Source organism: Metopolophium dirhodum, chromosome 7 (assembly GCF_019925205.1).
Source record: "Metopolophium dirhodum isolate CAU chromosome 7, ASM1992520v1, whole genome shotgun sequence".
NCBI classification, from domain to species: Eukaryota; Metazoa; Arthropoda; class Insecta; order Hemiptera; family Aphididae; genus Metopolophium; species Metopolophium dirhodum.
The window spans coordinates 13,940,195-13,964,200 of NC_083566.1; the positions used below are offsets into that span (position 1 = coordinate 13,940,195).

At 27.2% G+C, this 24,006-nt stretch overlaps 2 protein-coding genes across 5 annotated transcripts in view; both read right to left on the reverse strand.

Annotated features, from left to right (window-relative positions):
• The window catches only part of LOC132948340 (hemicentin-2-like), a 355,688-nt gene that overhangs the window by 70,580 nt on the left and 261,102 nt on the right, over positions 1–24,006 (reverse strand). For all 4 annotated transcript variants that reach the window (XM_061018766.1, XM_061018764.1, XM_061018765.1 and 1 more), the window contains exon 4: positions 16,779–16,880. In XM_061018766.1, coding sequence (XP_060874749.1) covers positions 16,779–16,880 — 102 coding nt within the window. The remainder of the gene's footprint in view (positions 1–16,778; positions 16,881–24,006) is intronic.
• On the reverse strand, positions 2,833–8,950 carry LOC132948339 (dynamin-1-like protein). Its single transcript, XM_061018763.1, has 2 exons — positions 8,610–8,950; positions 2,833–5,476 (listed from the first exon to the last, which is right to left on the reverse strand). The coding sequence occupies exon 2, from the start codon at positions 5,444–5,446 to the stop codon at positions 3,398–3,400; it is 2,049 nt and encodes a 682-aa protein (XP_060874746.1). The 5' UTR covers positions 5,447–5,476; positions 8,610–8,950; the 3' UTR covers positions 2,833–3,397.

The following is a 24,006-nucleotide window of genomic DNA, read 5'->3' on the forward strand; positions in this document are numbered from 1 at the left end:
AAATTACATGTTTTCATATCCAGAACCTCATTAACCAAATATAATATATCATCATATGAGTACCTACCTATATTATATTATATTTTATGGTTTATACCGTTTTATAGTTTTATACCTACAAATATATTTGTATGAAGGTACATACCTGATACCTAAATACTATCAATAATGAAACCTAAACCTAATCCAAAATCAATGTTACGTCCAATGAACTTAGATGCCCCGGATGGCTTCTTAATTCATGTACCTGCGGGTGACTTGAAACTTCGATATGTCTTGTGAGGCTGTAAATCAATCAGTCTGATTTTAGATTCTGAGCTGAGAGATGAATATTGTATTAATTTTACAATATTGTGTTTTATTTAATTTTAAATTTTTTGTTTCTGTGTACACGATAAGTAGTCAAATTAATCCTTCGATTTTTAACTTTAGTATCTTGATTGATGGGAAAGTGAATTTAGTTGGTTTCATTGAAGAGGTCAAAATTTAAAATTCTCAGTAGTTTTCAAAAGCGCTGGGGGAAAAAAAAAAAAAGGTGGGTAAGTGAATGTCGCTCTGCTGTACAGTAGGTTACAAGTGGGTCACTGTAATGTATAGTGTTAAATTTGAATTCAATGATATAATATCATTGTATAAGAAAAGCGATTCTGAGCGAAAACGGTCAGTCAGCCTATATTACTAAGTATATTTGATGATATTATTGTGAATAAAGTAATTTACATATTATTTACTTATTTACGTGGAACCTTGTTTTAAATTTTCAATCCTTAGCTATAAAAGTTGAACATTTTATAAATTTTTAACTACAAAATAATTATTACATTTTAAATTTGATAAATGTTGTCAAAATTTGAACTTTAAATGCTTATAAAAAAAAATTGTGCCTATGTTTTGTTTTTCACGTCGCTGGTAATTTTTACGTAAAATCACGTAGGTACCTAATACAAAAATCACATACCTATGTATTATTTAAGACTCGAGCTTATATACTATATTGTACCCTTAGTACATTTAATAACTAACAATAACTTACAATTAGGTCCAACTTCGGTAATGAAAGTCAAAAGTATATAAAATATAAAGTAATATAAGGTAAGTATAGGTACTTAGTACTTACCGTCTTACCCTTTTTGTTATAAAGGTATATACCAAGAATATATTGCACGCTTATTATATTTTATATTTTACATGATATTATAAGTAGTTATTACCATAATAATGGTTACCTACCTACGCGTTTTAGAATCATACACCTACACATTCATCGAATTCTATAATATGTATTGTTGTACTAACCGAATTAAAATTTATACTGTTATTATTTTAGGTCGGTAGGTAGGCAGCTATAGTATTCCGTGATTAAATTATATAAAACATTTTTTTTAATATAAATTTTCTGTGTTATTTACGTCCGTACCAACCTACCAACTATATCATAATATAGGTAATTCATAATTCACATGGGGTGATATGGGTAATAAATAATAATATTTTAATTTGTAATAAACTGTAACTGTATATTCATTATAGGTCAAGGTATAGTGTAGGTTCTAAGTACTACACTACAACCCATATTATGTTTGTAACTAGTAAAGCAATAACTATAATTTTACCTGTGGTTTATTACACTTATGACATATAATAAATAGGTAATATATGGATTTTTACGCAATAGTATATAATATTTATTTCAGTTTTATATTTTTGGATTTTTGTCAGTAATCTTTACGAATTGTAATAGTTTCAAACCAAAATCAAAATTTAATATTTATTGCACAATGCATATTGAAGTGAAATTAAATTATATACTGTTTTCAAAATCTAATACATGTGTAAAATAATATTTTGCGAGTAGACAATTCCTATACTACATTAATACATTTTGTCGACTACAAACCTGTTGTTTTCTGGTAAACTAATGTCAATTTTGTCAATTCTAACAGGAAATAGTGAACTTTCTTGCTCATAATCCTGTCGAGCAATTTCACAAAAAAATTGTTTTCAATTATGTTAGTTCCTCATTAAGATGTTAAATGTATTTTAAATAATTTGTATACCTAATAAATTAATAATTATCAAATAAACTAGTTTATTGTAATTTGTAAACCTACATTTGTTTTTGTTATAACTATTTCTTAATTTTTTTTACCATTTTTACTCCCTATTTTAATATGACATATTGTGATACTTTTGAGTGCATATTAGTGGCATTATAAGTTGAAACTTGTGCAGTTGTATGGTGGTGTATGGGGTTATGTTTAAACACTTCAATATTCACAAAACAAAATCTAAATTTTTATTTTTAGTAATTATTGAAAAATCATGATATATAAAATACTGTTCAATATTAAAAAAAAACATAATATAATGGTAATCAAATTTACTACACTACCATATTCTGATAAAAATTGTACAAATACAAAAACAAATTAGTACTTACGTATAATATTACAAACTAACATAATGTACCTACAATACAAATTTGAAAATGTTTTATATTTTAATACTTATATTATTTATAAGTAATTGATACAATATAAGAATATAAGAATACAAAATTGTACATTACAATATTGTAAATTGTTATGTTATACTGTATTATAATATATTTAAAAATAAATGGTACTACTTTCATATAAGATAAAAAAAAAAATTATAAAATAAAGCAATATAATGTTTTAAATTTTTAAGCACGGATTAACAATATTAAAATTATTTATAAATCAATACATTTAGTCTTAAATATAATTAATTATAACCATTAACATTTTATAAATGCCATTGGTTACATTATGTAAAATAGTTGTACATAAACATGAGATAAAACCCGTTATAAATGCATAATTAATGTCAACCTATTATTTGATTATTAATCACAATGGTAACAAAATAAAGTAACTTATATTATAATAATGATCAATATGAAAATGCTTTGTTTATTTAAGATTTAGATGGTTATTGTAAATTTTAATTTTTGAAATTAAATTTTAGTCAAGTAAAATTAAAACATAATATTATAATATTACTTACAACACTACGGCTAGCTAACATTTAACAAGTAAATTATTTATACCATAATATAATATTATAATGTGTATTCATTAATAAATTGTACCTACTATTATAATAACTTAGTAGCTACATTTAAATAGTGGTATTTTAACAATTTTTTTTAAATATCAGTTCTACGTTCAATACGTTCATATTATAGATAAACTATTAAGTCCAAAAAACCCTCAAAAATATACAGCAATTATACATTTTTATGAATGTATCAAATTAGTTTATATTTTAAATTGAGTTTATTAATAATTAATGAACACATTTTGAACGTACTTGTATGGTGTAAGTAAAAAAAAAAAAAACATATTAATAAAATATTTATGAGTCAAATGATTTATGACTCATTTTCAAGACAAATTTGTTCTATTTCTCTCATGTGCTTTAATGCTTTCGTAGATGCGTCATAACGATTAAGTGCTTTTATTCGTTCGTCTTCAATATCTTTGGATTCAAGTAACAATTCAGCCATATTGAGATTACTTGATTTGTACACTTTGGAGATTAAATCTTTCTGAAAGTTATCTTTTATCTTGTTTACCATTTCGTACATAATTGTCTTGGGAACCGTATCTTGAATTATTTTTTTAATAACCATAAAGTAACATTTTATAAATAATGTGAGTAAACCAGCTCTACTTTCTAATATAAGTTTATCAGAATCAGGAAAACCACTAAAAGCACATGTTGTTATTTTCTCAACTGTTTTGCGCATTTTTAGTGTTATGTTCTTCGGCCATGATTTAATTTCATTATGTGAGACCAACTCTTCTTGACTATTGTAGTAGTTTGGTAATTCGGCAAACCCTTGTTCCTCAAATTTGCCTAACTTGTCAAATTTGACTGGTTTCTCAAAAAGTTCATGATATTCATTGGATTTTGTTATAGATTCAATAAAGTCAACGTGATCGGTATTCACATATGACTTCTGGTATTCAATTAATTTACTAACTGCTTCTGATGTCTTTAGCTTGTACTTAGCCAATGATTCTAATAATATTTCATTAACTTTTTCAAAAAGTTTTGGATATTTTTTTAACTGGTAACTAACGCCATCATCAAGTTTGTGTATATTTGCTGTTAACTCATCGTGTACAGAAGTGACACATGCTAATGATGGAGCTTCTAACAATTGTATTTGTTTCTTTACCAAATGATCAAATGCATCAGTTGGCATAAAAACGCCCATGCTTGTTCCAGATGCATTATTGATAACATTAATAATAATGTCAGGAGATAAGCCTTGAAGTGGATCAATTTCATCAATATCTTTATTAAAATTGGTTTTGAAATATTTTGCAATAGTAGCACCTCCATTAAGGCCTTTATAACTTAAATCAGCTCGGCCATCCAAGCCAGCTTTGTAACTAGTTGCAGTCTGGGTGATCAAATCAAGCAATGACCTATCATAGTTTTCAGTAAATTCTTTATATTTCTTCACTTCATGTTCGTACTTATTGTTCATTTCATATAGTTGGGCTTTTAGTTTTGGACAGGTTTCTTTTATTTTTTCTATCAAGAGGAACTCAAGTTGCTTTCCTAATACAACCGAGCCATGGTTTTGTGCTATATCGGGATAAAATTTATCAAAAAATGTATTTTCGTCCTTAAGTGAATTTTCAATAGTTTTTTGGTCGTTTATATCTTTTTGCGAACGATTTATGACACCGATTATTCCAAGTTTAACTGGAATAACTTCTCCAGAAAGTAACTCTGTAGCGTCAGTTCCAGCGTCCATTATATCTATTTTAGTAACAACTGCTATTGTACGATCACCACTTGGGTCTACAGATTTTGCAATATGCAAGCTCTCACTAGTGGCTGGGTCAGTATTTGCTGTAACTACAGCCAATATTATTGAATTTGGGTTTTTAATAAAACTTAATACTAAATCCCTTATTTTCTGTTCTATGTCTTTGGGTTGGCCACCAACAGGCACTTTAGTAAGCCCTGGAAGATCGACAAAACTCAAATTATAAAATAGTTTACAATAAATGTTTAACACAATAGGTGAATCAGTAATATTCTTCTGGCCTCCAGTAAGTTCTTCTGTTCGAATTTCAATTTCTTTTCTAACTTTATTAAAATCATTATAAATAACACCTGGTTTATGCAGAAATGTGGCATAATCTTTTGATTTTTTGGAATCACCATTCCCAATTTCATATTCCGTTGGCTGTATTAGATGCAAGACTAAAGGAGCTCGTGTCACTATACCAGTACCTCTTGGCAAAAATGATTTGCCCACCAAACTTTCTAGGACACTACTCTTTCCAGAGCTTTGTGAGCCTACCACAATGATCTGTGGAAGGTCAACTTTTTGTTTTGAACCAATAGTTGAAAAAACATCTTGTAGTTTGTTCATAACCATAATTAAAGAATCCATATTGAAATTTTTTAGGTAGGCAAGTATAGTCTGTAAAATAATTAAATCATATTATAAAAGTTATACTTAGTACACTACAGTATAAAATAATAATAATTGTCTTAAAATTGTTTGTGTAATTTAAAATATAATTGTTCAATAACATACAAATTTTATTACATGCACTTCAAAAATGATATTTTGATTGAAAAAATATTTACTTTATTTTTATTGTTATTCTAATTAATGCTTTTGTTACCATGCTTTTGCATATACAAATGTTGAAGAATAAAAATTTAAAAACTAAAGCACTATTTTTCTTTTAAAATATGTGTTACTTTTCTGAAATAATTTATTATTATTAATACATTTTAAAATTATTTAAATGCATTTAAATTAAATTGGACGGATGCAATTCAATTATAAACTAGATCTTCAAAATCCATTTAAAAAACATTGTCAAATCAAATAATTGACTAATTTTAACGATTAATATTTTGTCACAATTAGTGCAATAACAAAATTACTAGGTATTTGCATTTTTTAATTAACATAGAAAAATAAATAATAATTTTATGTTATATTAATTTTAGCTCAATATAAATTATTCCAATCAAAATTAAATGTATAACTATTCGTTTTTATTTTATTTGGGAAGCAAGAGGCACAAAGGATTAAGGAACATTAAGTCAAGTTATGTATGTATTTATTCTGTGATATTTTTTACCATTTAAGTGTTTTTCTAACTCTAAAACAATAACGACAAAACATAAAATATGCCTTAGTAATTAGTTATTGTACAAAATAGTCAAAGAAAATTCTATCTTCCTTTATAGAATATTATTTTTAGCAATAGTTGTAAATATTTTAACAGAAAAATATTCCTTATTTCCATAAAGTGCTTGCATGAACCGCAAACCAACCGTTATTATTTTAAAAATAAATATTATAAAAACCGGAGAGATGGTTTATGCATATCAGTTTGAATTCAATAACATCAATAAATCATTATACCTAGGTATAATATAAAAAACAATTTTGGGTAAAGGAAAAGGACAATTTAAACTTAAAATGCTCATCAAATAAAATTGTGCAGATGGATTTTCATTATTTTTAAATTGCTGTAAGAACAACTTTGGAGGATCGAGGGTCAGTGCATTATATTTTTAAACCATTAAAACCTATTAAAATTGAAATTTTTATAAAATTTAAAATAGTTACTAAATAATTTGTGTATTTTTGACATTTTGAATACGTATCAAACAAAACAAAAAACTAAACCATTTTGTAAAACAAGTACTATAAATAGAACTACAAGTACCTATAGTGAAAATGTAATAACTATAGATCAGTTTTAACGAAGTGAGAAAAAAAATATTATTGCGTTTTAAATCGTTAGATTTCCCCCACCACCAATTAATTATTACCCGATTTGAGCGTTGAGCCTATTTTTCCCTTAAATTATAATAATATATTAGTATATTATCCTTGTTCATGCAAACCACATCAAGTCCAAAAATATGATTTTTGAGAATCAGCTTTGGCAATTTTATCAAATTTTAAAAGTTAGCCAAAAGTAAATACATTTTGATTTTGTTTGTTTTAAATTTTAATTGATTTTCTTTTAAGCAATGTACCTAGTTAATTATCAATGGTCTTTAATAATATGACACAGTGAAATTTATAATTCTTATTATAGTTAAAATACAAATTACTAAGTTGGACTTAGTGACTTTTGTGTTGTTTACATGGACTTAGTGTGTTTTGCATGTATGTAATTGTTGACCTGGCACAACCTAAAATTAGTACGATTATAATAATATTATTATTATTTTCAATTATGTTTTAATCAAAAAAATATATATATATATATTTAAACAAAAATGTAATTTATTTATTTATTTTATTTTTAAAATTATATATAATAACTTTCTTATAAATATTTATAATAATTTATGAATTTATGATAAAACCTAATAATTTAATTTTAATTGTTCAATAATGGTTAAAATAATAATATTTTATTCGGTCACGTGCGGCACTTCTCTCCGGGCAAACATCTGTTTGGAGAGTGGGGCCGCCATCACCCGACCGGGCATGGCAGAAACGTACGGGTGTTCAATCGAAATTCTGCCAAACAAACACACACGTGTGTTCAAAACTATTACCGTTCCAACCCCTACTACACAACCCTTCAAATAAGCTAATGGACTTAGTCGCCGGGCTTCAAAAGATCAATAAAAAATGAAATAAAATATTTTATAAATTAAAATTAAAAATGGACTTATTCGTTTACGTAGGTATTAGTTCAGTATTCTATGAACTACCTACCAACAACTTATGCATAACACATTAAGAGAGTCTTACAAATGGACAACACAGCAAAAACTGTTTTGCGCGGGAAAGAACCGAGAACGTTACACTGCTACACTCATACCTAAGAAACGAAATTTTCACCACATAAAAAGGAGAATTTTGGCTGTACAATATCGTTTTTATTTTTTCATTATTGGTTAGGTTTCTTAGTTATGACTGTAGCCTTTTCGGTTCTTTCGCGCGCCAAAACGTTTTTTTCTATGCCGTACTTGTGTAAGACAGAGACAACATATGCGGGTGCGACGTCCTCTCAAGTCTAAAGTCCACGTGTATGCGTATTTAGGAATCTATCATAGACCTATAAACTAATGGACAGCGCATTCCACTCCGAGAGAAAGAAAGAAGAAAGAACGAAGAGATAAAAGAGAGGAAGAACATAAAGTAAAGTACTAAGTAGTAATCATATTACAGACCTATATTAATAACACTATATTTCCCCCCCCCCCCCCCACTTAATCTTTTCTCTTTTACTCTATATCGTACCCCTGACCTCTCTCTCTCTCTCTCTAAACGCTGTCCATTAGTTTATAGGTCTATGGAAACTATCAAATGGACTTGGTTAAAATGTTAAATTGTTTAAATTATTTAAACTTTAAATAATATTGGGACTTATTTGAATATAGCATTAATTTGTAGATATTTTTAAACTGAACTCTATACGATTCTACTTATTATATACCTAGGTACCCAATAATAAACCGAAAAAATCGGTTATTGGACTAAGTGACGAATGGGGACGAATATTATTATGATCTAAGATGTTGACACAATTGCATGACAATAATACAATATTACAAAATGTACTTACATCAGAAATCCGCCGGACGTGTGTAGAGTGTAGACAAAAATACAAAAACTTAGGGAACAATATTCGATAGATTCGAGACGACGCGTCGCACTTGTCAGCTCTCACCAGCGCAGTCGTCACTCGTCAGTGGATATTATATCAGTGATTGAGTGATCGCCGATAGGCCATCAAGGCGACGGGACGAGAATAATAATATTCTATTATGTCGAGATCGTAAATCGTTATTCTTGTCCCCCACCACGTGAATTTTTTTTTGTCGTACGATGTTCAGTTTAGTGCTATATATACATAATTATTTCTAATACAGCCGATTGTGTACGTCTTGTCTCGTTTCAATTTACGCCACCCGTGCTGACTGCTGAGGAAGAGAGATAAAAATAATATAAAACACGAGCCCCCTCGCCCCTCCGAGCCGCAGTATTATTATTCCGAGATTATATTATTACTGTTAATATTATTATACTTTTGAACGTTCGTCGTCGGTCGTCGTAAAATACTGAAATGTAAACAACGCCGCGTCGTTGTATTATTCAATTTGTCGATATAATAATAAAATATTATGATTTATCCATTTTCCACACGATAACGTCTTGTGCGTCCAGGGTTCGGATGTCGTTGTAATAACTACAATAGTAATATAATATCTCTCGATACAAGCGTGTTGCGTGCATGACTCACGAGCATTATATTATTATTATAAAAAGATAAAAATATATAGTTAATATTAAATATGGCATTAAAAATAACCGATAAAGTCCCCCGATGTATTATAGATATGACATGTTACTCGGTACATTAAAATAATTATATTATATCACCATCTTATAACTATAATATAATAATAAAAATATTATTATGTACATATCGTCGATATCGAAATAATAATATAATACCAATGAATTAGGATTCGATTTTTTTCACAATGTCAACGCAAATATTAATTGTTTTCTCTCACAGACCCACCATCTATAATAGGAATATTGATTAATGATTATTGACAACACATAATATTCACGTAAAATATTTTTTTACGATTTTTGAAGGATCTTACTCTTAAATTTTCGAATTTGAGTAAATAACATATTATAATATAATATACAATTTAATATTTATTATAGAAGCTAATATTTACAAGGGCTTGTCGGGTTTTTTTTGCCGGATTATTTTACTTGATATTCAATTTCAAAATAAAAAAAAATTGTAAATTTAAATGAATATGAAATTGTTTTGAGAAAATATTTAGACAAATTATTGATGTCAAGCCCTCAAAAATAGTATTCTCTATAGTCTATAATTTTTGTAATTGGTAATCTTACTTTAAAATTTATTACTCAGAAACAAAAAAATTATTTTGGGTGAATACGTTTTGTCTATCTATGTTTCAAATTTCGAGGTGGACCAGACTCAGCCAGAGGGATAAACCAAACAGTGCGCTGACATTGTGACTTTTATAAAGTATTTAATCATTTAATTTACTTTTTTGTTTAATTGGAAGTATTAAAGTCAAATTATTATCAAATGTGAAATTGTTAAACTAAACAAACTGTTAAAAGTTAATTATGAAGTAAGTATAATATAATATATTGTATTGTGACATACTATTATAATAATAACCACTGTAACCTTGGTTTAAAATTCAAAATAAAATCTAAAAGTATTCAAATGTACTTAGAATTTATTCATCGTTTTTAATTAACTAAATAAGTATACAGTTAATTGGTACAAATTTGGCTTATTAGTTATTTGTATTTATGAGTAAGTTATGATGTTTCCGGTAGAGCTTAAAAATATTTTTATGGCTATATAGCAAAATATTATTATTATTATTATTTATTTATTATCGCTAGGTATAATATATTAAGATAATTAATAATCTTTTAAATAATATGCTCTTCGACTAAAGACCGTAACATTTTGAAATAATTTTTCTTGAACGTCGGTGCCTATAATCTATATAATATAGTAATATAGGCATATAGCTAGTCCAATACTCCAAATATAATGATCGCGATTACACGAAAAAAAACCTTAAAAAATTGGCGAGTTTGGAATTTTTTTTGTCCTTTAAATACATTCTGCCGCATCCGGTGCAGTCGCCGGATCACAAGACCCTATTTGTGTGTGTACCTATATAATACGATATACACCACACTGTGTATAAAATATGTGTTATTAGAAATACGTGCTAAAATGTAAAACATGGGTGGGCTACTGGGCTATAATTATAGAACTCGGTGCTCAGTACACAGTGTTCAGTACTCAGTGCTGCTCAGCCACCCAGACACAATACAGTCTGTATTTTCTTTCTTCATATTATAATACGAAATTATATTCAACGCAATCAAACAATATAGAAGAGTTGATTTATATATTATTTGTTCAAACAAATTCGATTTAATAACGAATAGCAATATTGTATTGTTTTTTTCAAAATCTAACTCGCAACTGTACATGCCATTGTAATCGTTGCAGATGATAAAATTTTAAAACAAAATAAAAATATAATCAACTCAATTATTTGTCATAACTCATAACTTTTTTCATATTGTGTATTATATTTGTATTTATTAGCAGTGAATTTTACCGGCGCTAAATACCGGTAAACATTCCACTAATTGCGCTAATAGAACCATGGAGGGGTCATTCGATTAACGACGGTAAACCAAATTTATACCCGGTAAAATAAATATCGATAAAATGTATGTACTATAATATGTGTTAAACACCCATAAAATATACCGGGTAACTTAACCGAATCCATAATTATTGTTCATCTAAATACTCCCATATTCATTATGGAAAATAGCAATCGTACCATTTTGTAGCCTAAAATTGTAATTTATAAGAAAATTTCTTAAAAAGTATTCTTATTTATTATGTACCTATTATTTTTCATTCTAAAAATTATTACTCGACCTCCTCAATAATAAACACATTTATAATATGCATGTAAACCTTAAGTTCCAACTAGATATAATTAATGTATAATCTATAATCACGTCAACAATTAATGGTTTAGCACCACTCCCTGAATTTCACTTATATACCTACCATGACCTATACCTAATCTTTACATGGACGCGTATCATACGTATTTTCAGTTGCATTGATTAAAATCACTCTGACGACCAAAAATCAGTAAAGTTTAAACATGTCGGCGGATCGGGCCTAAACCTATAAATACCACATTTATTTTAATTTTTATGAAATAAAAATGGGGAATCCGACTACCCCCCCTCCGTTTATTTGTTAGCTGCACTAAAATGTGTGTAAAAATATAGAAAATGACAAAAACATAGGTCCTGCATTCAGTGTGGGTAATAAACAGAGGGCTATATTATTTTGATAAACTATTATCATAATTATAATAATATAACTGAATACAAAATGTTTTAAACAAGTTAGAACATAGAAGTGCTCTTTTAAACTTCTGTTTACGTTTAAAGTAAACGTAAACTGGAAGGAAACTAATCCTCAGAACTATGCGGTGGTCAAAAGCCAAAAGTCAAAAGCATTGTCAATTATCATTATGTCACTGTTTATTCAAAGAAATACTTTTAAGAACTATTATTTCATCTTTTGTTAGTTCAAACAACATTCATATTTTAATTTACATAATTACATTTGAATTCCATTACAATATATAGGTGTATATTATATATACATATAGAAATATGGAAATGTTACAGTTTAAAGTAAAGGCCCATTTGTGAATGTTTTGTTAAGAATATTTTTGTCAGAAATTGTTTTTGATTTTGTTTATAAAAATATACTATATACCTATATTTATATTATCCAACGACCCGGCAGGGTTTCGCTATGTATAATAAGCAAAGTGCGCCTTAAAATACACGCGAAAACTGCCGGACCATAATTACAGGTATCAGTACGATTCACGAACAAAATTTCTTGAGAAAGCATAACAAATTTGTAGTTAAATAATGAAGTTTGAATATTCAATGATTTGATTGGAGATTTTACGTAGAAGTACATGGTGTAGCTTTAAAATCATTTCGAACAATATCATCGATATTATATCAACATAATTATAGCCAAATTAACTAGAAATTATTGCAAAGAAAAAAAGATCATTGTAAAACCAATATTATGTTCCCGAAACATAAGGTATCGACAAAAAATGAGTGATATCCCAACAAAAACACTCCGCCATACTCCGTGTAAAAAAAAGTATAAAAAAAACGGCTTTAAAAGTTTTGATATCATTTTATATGTATAGCTAAGTCTTTGAACTATAGATATCATTTATGTGAAAATAATCTGCTGAAAAATGTATAAAAAAATCAAGCTAAGTTCAATTTTTTAGCAGATTATTTTAACTTAAATGATATCTATAGTTCAAAGACTTAGCTATACCTATATAAAATGATATCACAACTTTTAGAGCCGTTTTTTTTACACAGAGTATGGGCAGTATGGCGGAGTATTTTTGTTGGGTAAGTTTAACAATTACTGATGTAATTCTATCAAATCGTATATTATTTTTCAAATATTCTATATTTCTATAAAAAGTTTTTATATTGCTTATTGTCTTTGGCAACTGTTATATTATATTTGTATTTTAATAGGTGTAGGAATAATATTGATAACTATATTTAAAAAAAATAATTTAAAATTTTAATGATTTTTCAAACATAACTTTTAAAAGGTACTAAAGATACAATTTTACGTGGTTTTTAAAACTTATTATTTACTAAACATTAATCAGTTTTAAATTTTGAATACATCGGGCGCAGGCAGGGCAGGCACGTATTGACATAGGTATACATCGTTAAATAATGATATTAATTATTAGAGACAGTTGCGGTTTTGATGCCCCCCTCCCTTGGTTAATTCCTTTAAGTATGTAAATAATTAATATATTATAAACTGTTTGAAATATGAATAGCAAAATAAAACGTATGTAAACTTGGACTGTCTTCGGCAAGAGGATGAACGATGATAAAATTTCTTTTGCATACATACTTCATTTTTTGTGCTTTCTTGGTAGTAAATTTGCTCTACTCTCTTGAAGTTTTGTCAAAACCACTGCCTGTTATATATTTATAATGATAAGACTACCACTGTCAGGTATATAATGTTGAACTGATTACCTATATATTATAATAAGTCCTGGTGATTTTTGGTAAGCTGTTGTGAACGCACATGCTTTTGTAGAAATATATTGTATTGTTCGATCGTGAATTCAATTAGTCGTAATTCTGCTGCTATTACAATATCATTATAATGTACCTATAGTCTACACATATTAGTAAATTACATAGTATGACGCTATGAAGGGTAAACGAGTTTGCATGGGAATATTATATACATTACACCTGTAAAATGAAAATAAAAACCATTTGTACAGAACATTTTACGAGTTAATGAACTAACTCCGATAGGTGTTGGATGTTTCTCATCAATTTACTGTTGAATTTTATTAGAAATATATGCTAAAAAAAAAAAAAGGCCAAAATACGAAATTGGTAGACAAGTAAGATTAATACACTAATACACTAATACACTAATTAGTAATACAGTAATACGTACATAACGGTAAATGGACATTTTCCCCCAGACTGTATTCGGTCTAGTAAGACATTTTCCTCCCGATATATTTTGATGCGGCCATTTCCCCCCCCCCCCATTTTTTTTCAAAAGTTTTTTATTGACTTATAATAATATTAAATTTAATAATACAATATAATTTTTTTTTTAAATAAAATATAAAATATATAAACAGTTTTTTATTTTCATAAATATAATAGATTATAAATGTATATATTTCATCCACCGAAAACTAGGTACTTAAAACAATAAAAATTAAAAAATAAGTATAAAATAAAATATAATTAATAATAATGGCTAAGAATTCCGATATAAAAATGATACATTTTGTAAAAAATATTTTATTAGGTACTGATGTTTTGGTTATTTCTAAACACATTTTTTTTTTTGTTAAAACTGCACCAATTTGCACAAAATATTTAACAATTTAATAATTGCTTTTGAATTTGATTCAAGTAGTTCAGTTGATCAAAAATATACATCTATAATTTATTATATTTATGAAAATATTGGAAAATATTAGACAATAGGCAAAATAATAATTTCATATTAAATAATAAAATAATATTATTAAATAGTAAACTTTGAAAAAATATACAGGGAAAATGTCCGCATCAAAAATATTTCGGGGGGGGGGGGGGGGGGAAATGTCCGCGATTCGTACATAACATACTCACAATAGTTATCTAAAATAATATAAGTTATTTTAAACTTGGGGTGGCACTGACGCCAGTCATTTCTCCCCCCATCCACCATAAGGGATACATCATACATACTATATGTATGCGTGGGTGAAACAACTTTGGAGAGGCTCTATACTCTCTGCACGTTTAGCCTTCATCTTACAGCATAGTATTAGATTAACTATGGTAATTGTACTGGGAGACGCTGCCTTCTGCTATCCTACTCTATTTTTTTTCTTGAGCACTTCGTGTAAGAGTATAGAAACTGCTTCCCAATTGGCTTTGCTATAAATCATCGTTGGCACCATAGTCTCCGGGGAAAAATCTATTCCAGTGGCCGTTCAGACATGGAATATTTTGGTTGTTGCAGATGACGTTGCATCGTCATTATTCGCATCACAATACCAGCACGTGGGAGATTGTAGTTTCCCGAACCTATGCAGGTAGGCGGGGAACCAACCATGACCAGATAGGGCTTGAGTCTAATGGAATGTGACTTCTCCATGGCCTCTGCCGATCCACTCCCGTAGTTCCGTCATAGATGTTTTTTCCGAACAATGGCATGCAAGACTACCGGAGGCAGAGACGCTAAATTATTTTAAACTTGTAAACTACATTAAGTACTTATTTGAAATGTGAAAATAATAATATGTAGACCTCTAAATTGTAATCTACTTACATTTTTTTAGAGATTTATTACCTGCTGAGAGCCAGTAATCATTAATTAGTACCTATTCATTGTTAGTTTCTATTTTATTATATGTATCATCTCGAGCAATGAGCAGATTGCAGTGGCTGACTTTTTACAGTTATTAATATTAAAAATACTTAACATATTTTTATATAATATTAAAAATCACTAACAGACAACAAACAAATAGTCGAATGAAATATGAACAATTCACACAAATACGGTGGGTTAAATTCACAACATAATATAAATTATTATAATCCGATTGTGAAGACTGTGGAGAATTCAACGGGGTTTTGAATTGTACAATGGGAAATCTATTTATACCTATGTCTAACAATAGCACTATACAAACATTCAGATAATTTTGATAATATAACGTCAACAACTAATATTTAAATTAAATACAATTTCATCTATTGCATAATATAGAATATAATAGGGTCGGGCCACATATAGCAGTTGAGTCGCAGCGGTTGTATAGCCCGCGGCACCAAAAAGAAATTTAAATTATACGATTTGAAATGAAACCACTGATCAACGCTCACAGTTGTCAGTTTCACACATAAGTACATAACGCATTTCCATTCAAATATATTAGAACTTCTAAGCTACTCGTCTATTTGTTCAATATATTATATTATACGAATATACGATTCCAGGTAAAAATATATGACCAACTGCAATACAACGTAATATTATTTGAAGGAAGAATCATAATAAAAAATATGTATTGTTTGCTCGTTGTAGATATCATAGAAAACATTAGGCTATAAGTATAGCTATACTATTATATAAATGTATAATAATAAATTGTATGTTTCTATCATGCCTATGCGATACTTGCCCGATTACACAGAAACTCGTGTATACCTAACCTTTTTTTTTATTTTTTTTTTGTAAGCTTAGCCATTGCCCGAATTATTTACACCACAATTCATAGTTACTGCCAGAGCCAGAGCAATACGAAATATTAATGCGATATCTGACACTAAACTTTATAGGTACACGAAATATAAAAAAAATATATAATAATACATCATTTTCATGATGAATATGCTCGTCAGTAATCGTAAACATATAATGTTATACAATATAATATTATGTATAGTACATAATATTATTATATATTTAAATATTAATATTGTAAAAAAAATAATTGATATGTTGCGGACGAATAATATAAACATAAAACAATTTTTATAGGTATGAAAAGTATGCACTCACCCCAGTCTGAACGTGGTGCAGAGATTGAAACCGCAAATCTTCCGTGTATGTGGATAGCCCGACGGTGAGCAGTCGGTAGTCTCGTCTACGAATCCAGGAAACCTGTAATGTGATTTGTATGACCATGAATAATGCTGAATTTTAAAGCATGGTTTTTTTAAATTCTTAAGTTAAACTACATTGTACCCATGTTAAATATTATTATAAATTATAAAAATAAATAATAATGATAATAATATAGTACCCAACACTGAATTTCCAAAATTTTAAATTATTTTGTATCAGTGCCAGAATACGCGGATACCTACTTAATTTCTAAAGTGTAATTTGTTTCTAAGAAAAAAATTATTAAGTAATAAATTACTGTCTATATATGTAGTGATTACGATAATTAATAAAAAAATAAAATAATTCACGTTAATTGTTCATCGAGATATAGTCATTACTCATTATATCATACGAGTGTTTCGGTAGCATATAACATAAGAGTTAATTTGAAGTAGGTACCTACTACCTATACCTACATTTTATCTTGTAATAATAATAATAATAATAATAATAATAATAATACGAACTATTATAAATTATTGCGGTCATTAAAAATGTTTATATATTAACTATAGTTATTGCAATTGCAGTGCAATAACAATAAATAGGTAAGGTTTATAATTTAAACATGTTTTATTGCGTTTATTACAGGGCTTCATGTATATTATAATGTTCAAATATTGCATGTTAGTTGGTTATAAATTATGTCGTACGTTTAATTTTCGTGCGTCCGAGTGAGTAAGGTACCTACCTATTTTGATTGCATCTTGATTGCATCCCAGACTTAGGTAATGTATACTATAATATGCAGTGCTGTCACTATAATTTTCTCAGCTTATAAAATTTCTAGTAACACGAGTACCAGCTACAGCTCAATATAAAATTTAAGACGTCGAGCCACACTCGCCCTGCGCTAGAGATGGCCCAGCTGTATTATAATATAACCAATACGCATATTATTATTATGATGTATTACAAAAACCTATGAACAATGTATTATGTATATGCGTTTATCTCTAAAAACAAACAGAATATGTTTTGCAAAATTGTTGGTATAATATTTTTGAAATTTTTGTATACGAATATCATTTTTTCTTAATATTTGTACATTTTTAGTATATCTCAACGTCATTATTATAATATCAATAAGTTAGCAGTAACTTAATTTATTTTGCTTCATGCACAGTTCCTACATTTTAATTGAATTTGCTAGTAAAATATTCTGGCTTTCTAAAGTTGTTATTGGTAGAAGTTTGTAATAGTTCGAATGAGTAAAATATAAACTAATTCTCGAACTTCTTGAACGGTGTTTTCGTTGTTAAATTATTGTAGTACAAGGTATAGACATTTAAAGGTATAGGTACATTTCGATGAATTTGAATGAAAGACTAGCCATGAACCCCATCATAGTTATTTTATAAAGGCAACTGATGTAATTGTATATACCTGTAATAGCGTCACATTAAAAATTCATTGTGGTCTAGTAATTTAAATAATTTTTTTTATTTGAAAAAGGTACATCAATTTTTCAATATTGTTCTAGATTTTTCTGCCACCTGGTGTACAGTCATGACTTATGAGTTCCACAAGTTATACGATTACTAGCTCATTTCCACAAACCTTGAACAATAATTTTATATTACAAGATTTTTTGAGTTATAAAAAGAGCAATATGATGCCACTATAAAATCAAATAAAATCTATAGTAGGCATGCTTTAAAGTTTTACGAAATCCAAAAATATGCAATAAAAATCCCAAATCCTCAAAATAAGCAAAGTAAAATTTTATATAAAAGCTTATAGAATCGTTACGTCATGAACCATAATATTTTAATATTGTTCAGTAAATACTGAACGTATGTAATTTAGTATCTATAAAACCAGTTACGATTATTATTATTATTACTTTTATTGTCATCAAGTTTATTATTATTATTATTGTTATCATGTGTATTATTATAATAACCGCTAATCGGACGGTATTTTTTTTGTCTTGATATCAATATAGATGTCGTCAGTCGTATACCAAAAGTGTACACATACGTGCACCATAAATATGTCTCCGTGTTTTTTTTTTTGTTAATTATTATTGTAAATGAAACAACTTTAAAACATGAAATAAAAAATACAGTCCACTACATCAATGAAACGTATACACATCTCATTTGCTTCATTTCTGGATAATATGTAACACACATCAGCCCAGAAAACTCAACAAATATAAATTATATATTTTTTTGACCAAACAATAAAAATATTAAAAATAATTTATTATTTGATTTTTTTTTTAAATCACAAAATATCTACATTGGTGAGATCATCAATCAAAAAAATTAATTGACTTTTATATTAATTATATTTTAGTCTATTATGATGAAATTTGTATCATTAAACTATTTAAAACACATTTTTATAATATATAATAGCACAAATAGTTATTATAATTTCATATTCTATAGTTTCTCAATACAATTGACGTTTAACGACGTATATGGTATATTAGGTACATAAACTATAAATACTAAATAAACAGCTCTAAATCAGAAGGCGTTATTTGTGTTGACGCGTTCCAGACAAAAAAAAAACATAGAGAACATAATATTATAATTAAAAAGTTATCTTGAATTTCTAACTAAGTAATAAATTGAAAAAACGACTATTATAACGTTTAGTATAGGTAGTAAAAATGTGTTGTAGTTTCGTTTTGACTTGTGAGTTTGTACAATATTCGTTAATCTCGTTATAACAATATATTTTCTTGGTTAGGTTATTAAACCGTTAATTAGCGCAACATATATATAAAAATAATAATTTACAAATAAACGTATAAGGAACGGTCGCATTTCAATTTTTTTTAACAAAGGAGGTTTATTTGATTATACCACATAATTCCTGGTACAATAATAATTTAATTTTAATTAACGAAATAATTAGTTGATTATGGATATGGCTTTTTGATGTTATAATTACACTACAAACTCGGCTTCAGTTGTGTACGCTAACAATGGTTAAATTTTTTTTGCCAAATGATTTTTTAAAATTATAGAAGATATGTTTTGTTAAAAAATTAAACTTTATAGTTATTAGTTTGTATTATTTATTTTTTTATTTTTGACACAGTATGTAGGTAGTTAACAAAATACAAATTCGTTAAGTATACCTATAGATACTTAAAATAAACAGTTAAGTTAAAATATGTAACTACATATTATTCTGTAGACTTTTCGTGTTTATTCAGAAATCAAATTTCATGGACTTGTGAGTTGTGAGACACAATTATACTTAACCAATCTATATTATAATGCAGACTTTCACCAAAAAATATAATACCTACAATTTTAAGTATCCATTTAAAATATCATTTTTATCTTTACTTACATTTTGAACAATTTTAATAAAAACAACAAAATATTACTACGGATGTTTAGGCATCGTATAATTTAAAGCTAATTATAACATAATATAATATGGCAAATACTTTATAAAATATGTTTACCCCATTATAGTTCTCAAGTTCTCAGCATATTATGTAGATATATTATTTGTTGGTTTAGTAACCATCTCTTTTCATTTATAAACGTATCAAATCTCTAAAAGACTACACATCAAATTGTACAAAAGTTAAATATGAACTATAGAGTCATTGGAGTTAGAAATTTGAATATACTCTGTCCAGCGGGAGAACACGTCGCGGCCCAACGAGAATTAGTTCTTCTGCGCATCTCCACGCGACTCCTTGCCCCAATAGTGGAACCGGTCTCAATAATGGAAGGGTGTCGAGTGGGCCATGCGCAGAATTGGCGTATTCTTTCGCTGGGCAGGGTATACGCGCATAATACATATATGAATCGTGCATAGTTAAATAAATTAAATTATATAGCAGTATAGTGACCGCTCTAATTTTTGATTTATGCATATTATGGAGTTAAAGCTATTAAGCTTATATCAACCAATATTTAATGTAAATACACGCCTACGGATGATAGGGATTAGTCGTTGTGCCTAATATATTATTATTTATTATGTATATTGCTTTTAGAGAAAATACACAAGTAACTCAATTTAAATATAACAATATTTTAGAGAATATGGAAAATCTGTTATCAAAATAGTGGATTGGTATCAAAAATGTCACAGCTGTTAAATAAGTAAAAATATTTATACCTTAAAATGTTAATTATATTGGTACTACTTATTACCTATATAATATAATGATATATTAATTTATAACTTTTTAGAAAATATTAACGTAAAAAACTACGTTAAAACGTCCTCCTGACGGATTAAATCAAACGAAAAAAAATGTTTAAAAATAAATAATGTTATGATATTTTATAGGTATCTAACTTTCAGGTGATCGTATTACGAGAATTGTTTAAGTTTTGCGTCGTCGATTAATAATTTGATTTTCACATTGGCCGTGGAAATTGATATATGTATGATATAAGCTTGTACGAAGTATTTCTTTTGCGGAACTCAATTACATATTATTATTATGTGCAATGTGCATATTGTTTAGTATAAAACGTGTTCATTCGTTACTCTCCCGTTTCATCTTAAGAACATTATTTAATAGCATTGCTCTGGTGGCGCCATACCTCTTTAAACACACGTCATCTGCACGATCCATCGTACATAGTATATTTTATCATCTTTCAAATAGGAAACTTTAAGAGTTATTCAATGTTTGCATGGTTTACTATAATATTTTATCCATTAGTATACGAACCCCTAAATATAAAATGGTTTATGTACTATTATGACGACTTTTGTTTACTAGCTAAATGTTACATTATTTATTTGCTCTTATTCTTTCAAAGATAAATCTTTATTGCCCATAAAATATTTAATCGAAAGAAATGAAATGTTTTATAATAATGAATATCAAAATAATGTTTGGATGTATAATGTATCTAATACAATATGTACAATTTTTTAAGAAACCTTTTATTATAATGGTTTTAAATTTTTTGTTACGATTTATTATAAAATACCTACTTATACATTTATATTTATATACAACCATATAGTATATTATAGGTAGATACGCCTGTTGAATGGCATATATCAAAATAGGTATAAATCCTAAAGCTGGGCAAGTTAATGATATTTTTTAAGTCAGTTAAGTTAATTAAATTTAAAAAAAATGCATTAAAAAGGTATTAAAATAAGGTATAATCACTATTTGTATAGTACCTATTATACATTTATACCTACCAAAGTATCAATCTATGGATATATTATATTATTATGTGTGTATAATTTAAAACCTGTTTATACAGCCATTTTAGAATTCTCTTCATATTTCACACTGGGTTCATTTAAAAATAAATATTGTGTGTATACATGTGTTATGTGTTGTTTAACACATTTTTTATAATTCAAAAAATAAATTACTCAAAAATGTAAAACTTACAAAAAAAGACTATATTATATTTTCTACTCATAAGTGGTGAATATTATATATAAATACCATTTGTATTTTACAACTAGGTTATTCTAATTAATATCTATTCAATTTCAATAACAGCGTAAACTGTATGAAATATGGTATTATATATGGTATAATACACTATTTGTTTTTATATTTACACCAGTATGAGGTAGGTAGGTATTTTTGAAATAAAATTATAAAATAAAATATATTGTATAAATCGAAATTGTCACAATTCATAATTATCGTACAGTAATATAATTGTAAGTAAATAATAAGTATCAATGAGTACCTACTTAATAAGTATATAGGTATTATGAATCGGGGCTTCATGGGCTCGTATCTAGATGTCTATATACAGGTGACTAAATAAATATTATGTTAAATTGTTACCCTTATATTAGTATTAATTAGTACCTAATTAATACGACATATTAGTTTGTATTTATAAAAATAAGTATGAAATTCTTCGTAAATATATTTTTTTTCCAATAGTATTTTCTATATTCAATGAACTTTTATCTTGTATAAATAATATTTTGATACTATGAAAATTCAAAATTAACTTAATCGTGAATATTATAAATAATATAAGTTTATTTTAAGTTAACGAAGATACAAATGAGTTCAGTTAAAGTTAAGTTAATTAAAACAGCGAACTATAGTAAATTAAGTTAATAAGCTAAAAATAACTTAACTTTTAACTTATTAACTCGTTAATGCCCAGCCTTAAACCCAAATACTTACGCCATTGTAACTTCATTATTTAATAATTTTTAAGTTTATATAGCACTTACTACTTACTTGTAATATGAGTTTTTCATAAACTGTTGAAATTGACTAAACAATGAATGAATATTGTTTCTACAGCATTAAACTATTATTTACGTATTATAATTTTATTTATTTATTTATTTAATCATTATACAATAATAACTATAATAATATTAAGAGCTGATTAGAGAGAATTATTTTAAAAATATGCATATTACGTTATAATTGTACGTTTTAAAGTAGGAAAATAAATAATGTCTTATTTTGTTATATACCTAATACTTATTACATAGGTGGACGGTGATTATAACTTGCAGAATTTGTTTAATATACCTATTATTATGATTTTTATTTGCTACTAACTCAATTGAAATGTTTTAGAATGCCTAATTAGAACAAATGGGATATCTGAAATAAATATATTATAGTGGTTTTTAAAACATGTTTTATAATAATAATATTGTCCATTCCGTAGGATTTTTCAAGAAAATCACGAGAGGTTAGGTTAGGTTAACAAAAAAAAGTTCAATAAGTCTCTGTACTTAACAAATCTTGATCATGTTTTGGTGAAAACGAATTCCAATCCAAATAGTTTTTCCCTTCCAATGATTTATTATTGCTTTTAAATTTAAAGCACCGCCTGTTCCACTGTAACTATCGTATGTACTTTGGTATCAATATTTATGTTTTCTGCATATTTACAATAGACAATATAGTATGATGGGTTTATAACTAAATTGATGTACAATTTTAAACAGTGCATAATTTTTTCAAATTAATGTAATTTATCATTATATGTATATCGTGTATAAATCATTATTACCTTCCTAGTATATAATATGTCTTATAGTAATTTACTATTTGTATTGTATCATAGAGTATAGGCACGCCATTTTGATTGTGTAACATTTTAATATTTTAAGATCGAAATAAAATTTTTATTTGGATGACGTCACCTAAATAATGAAAGAT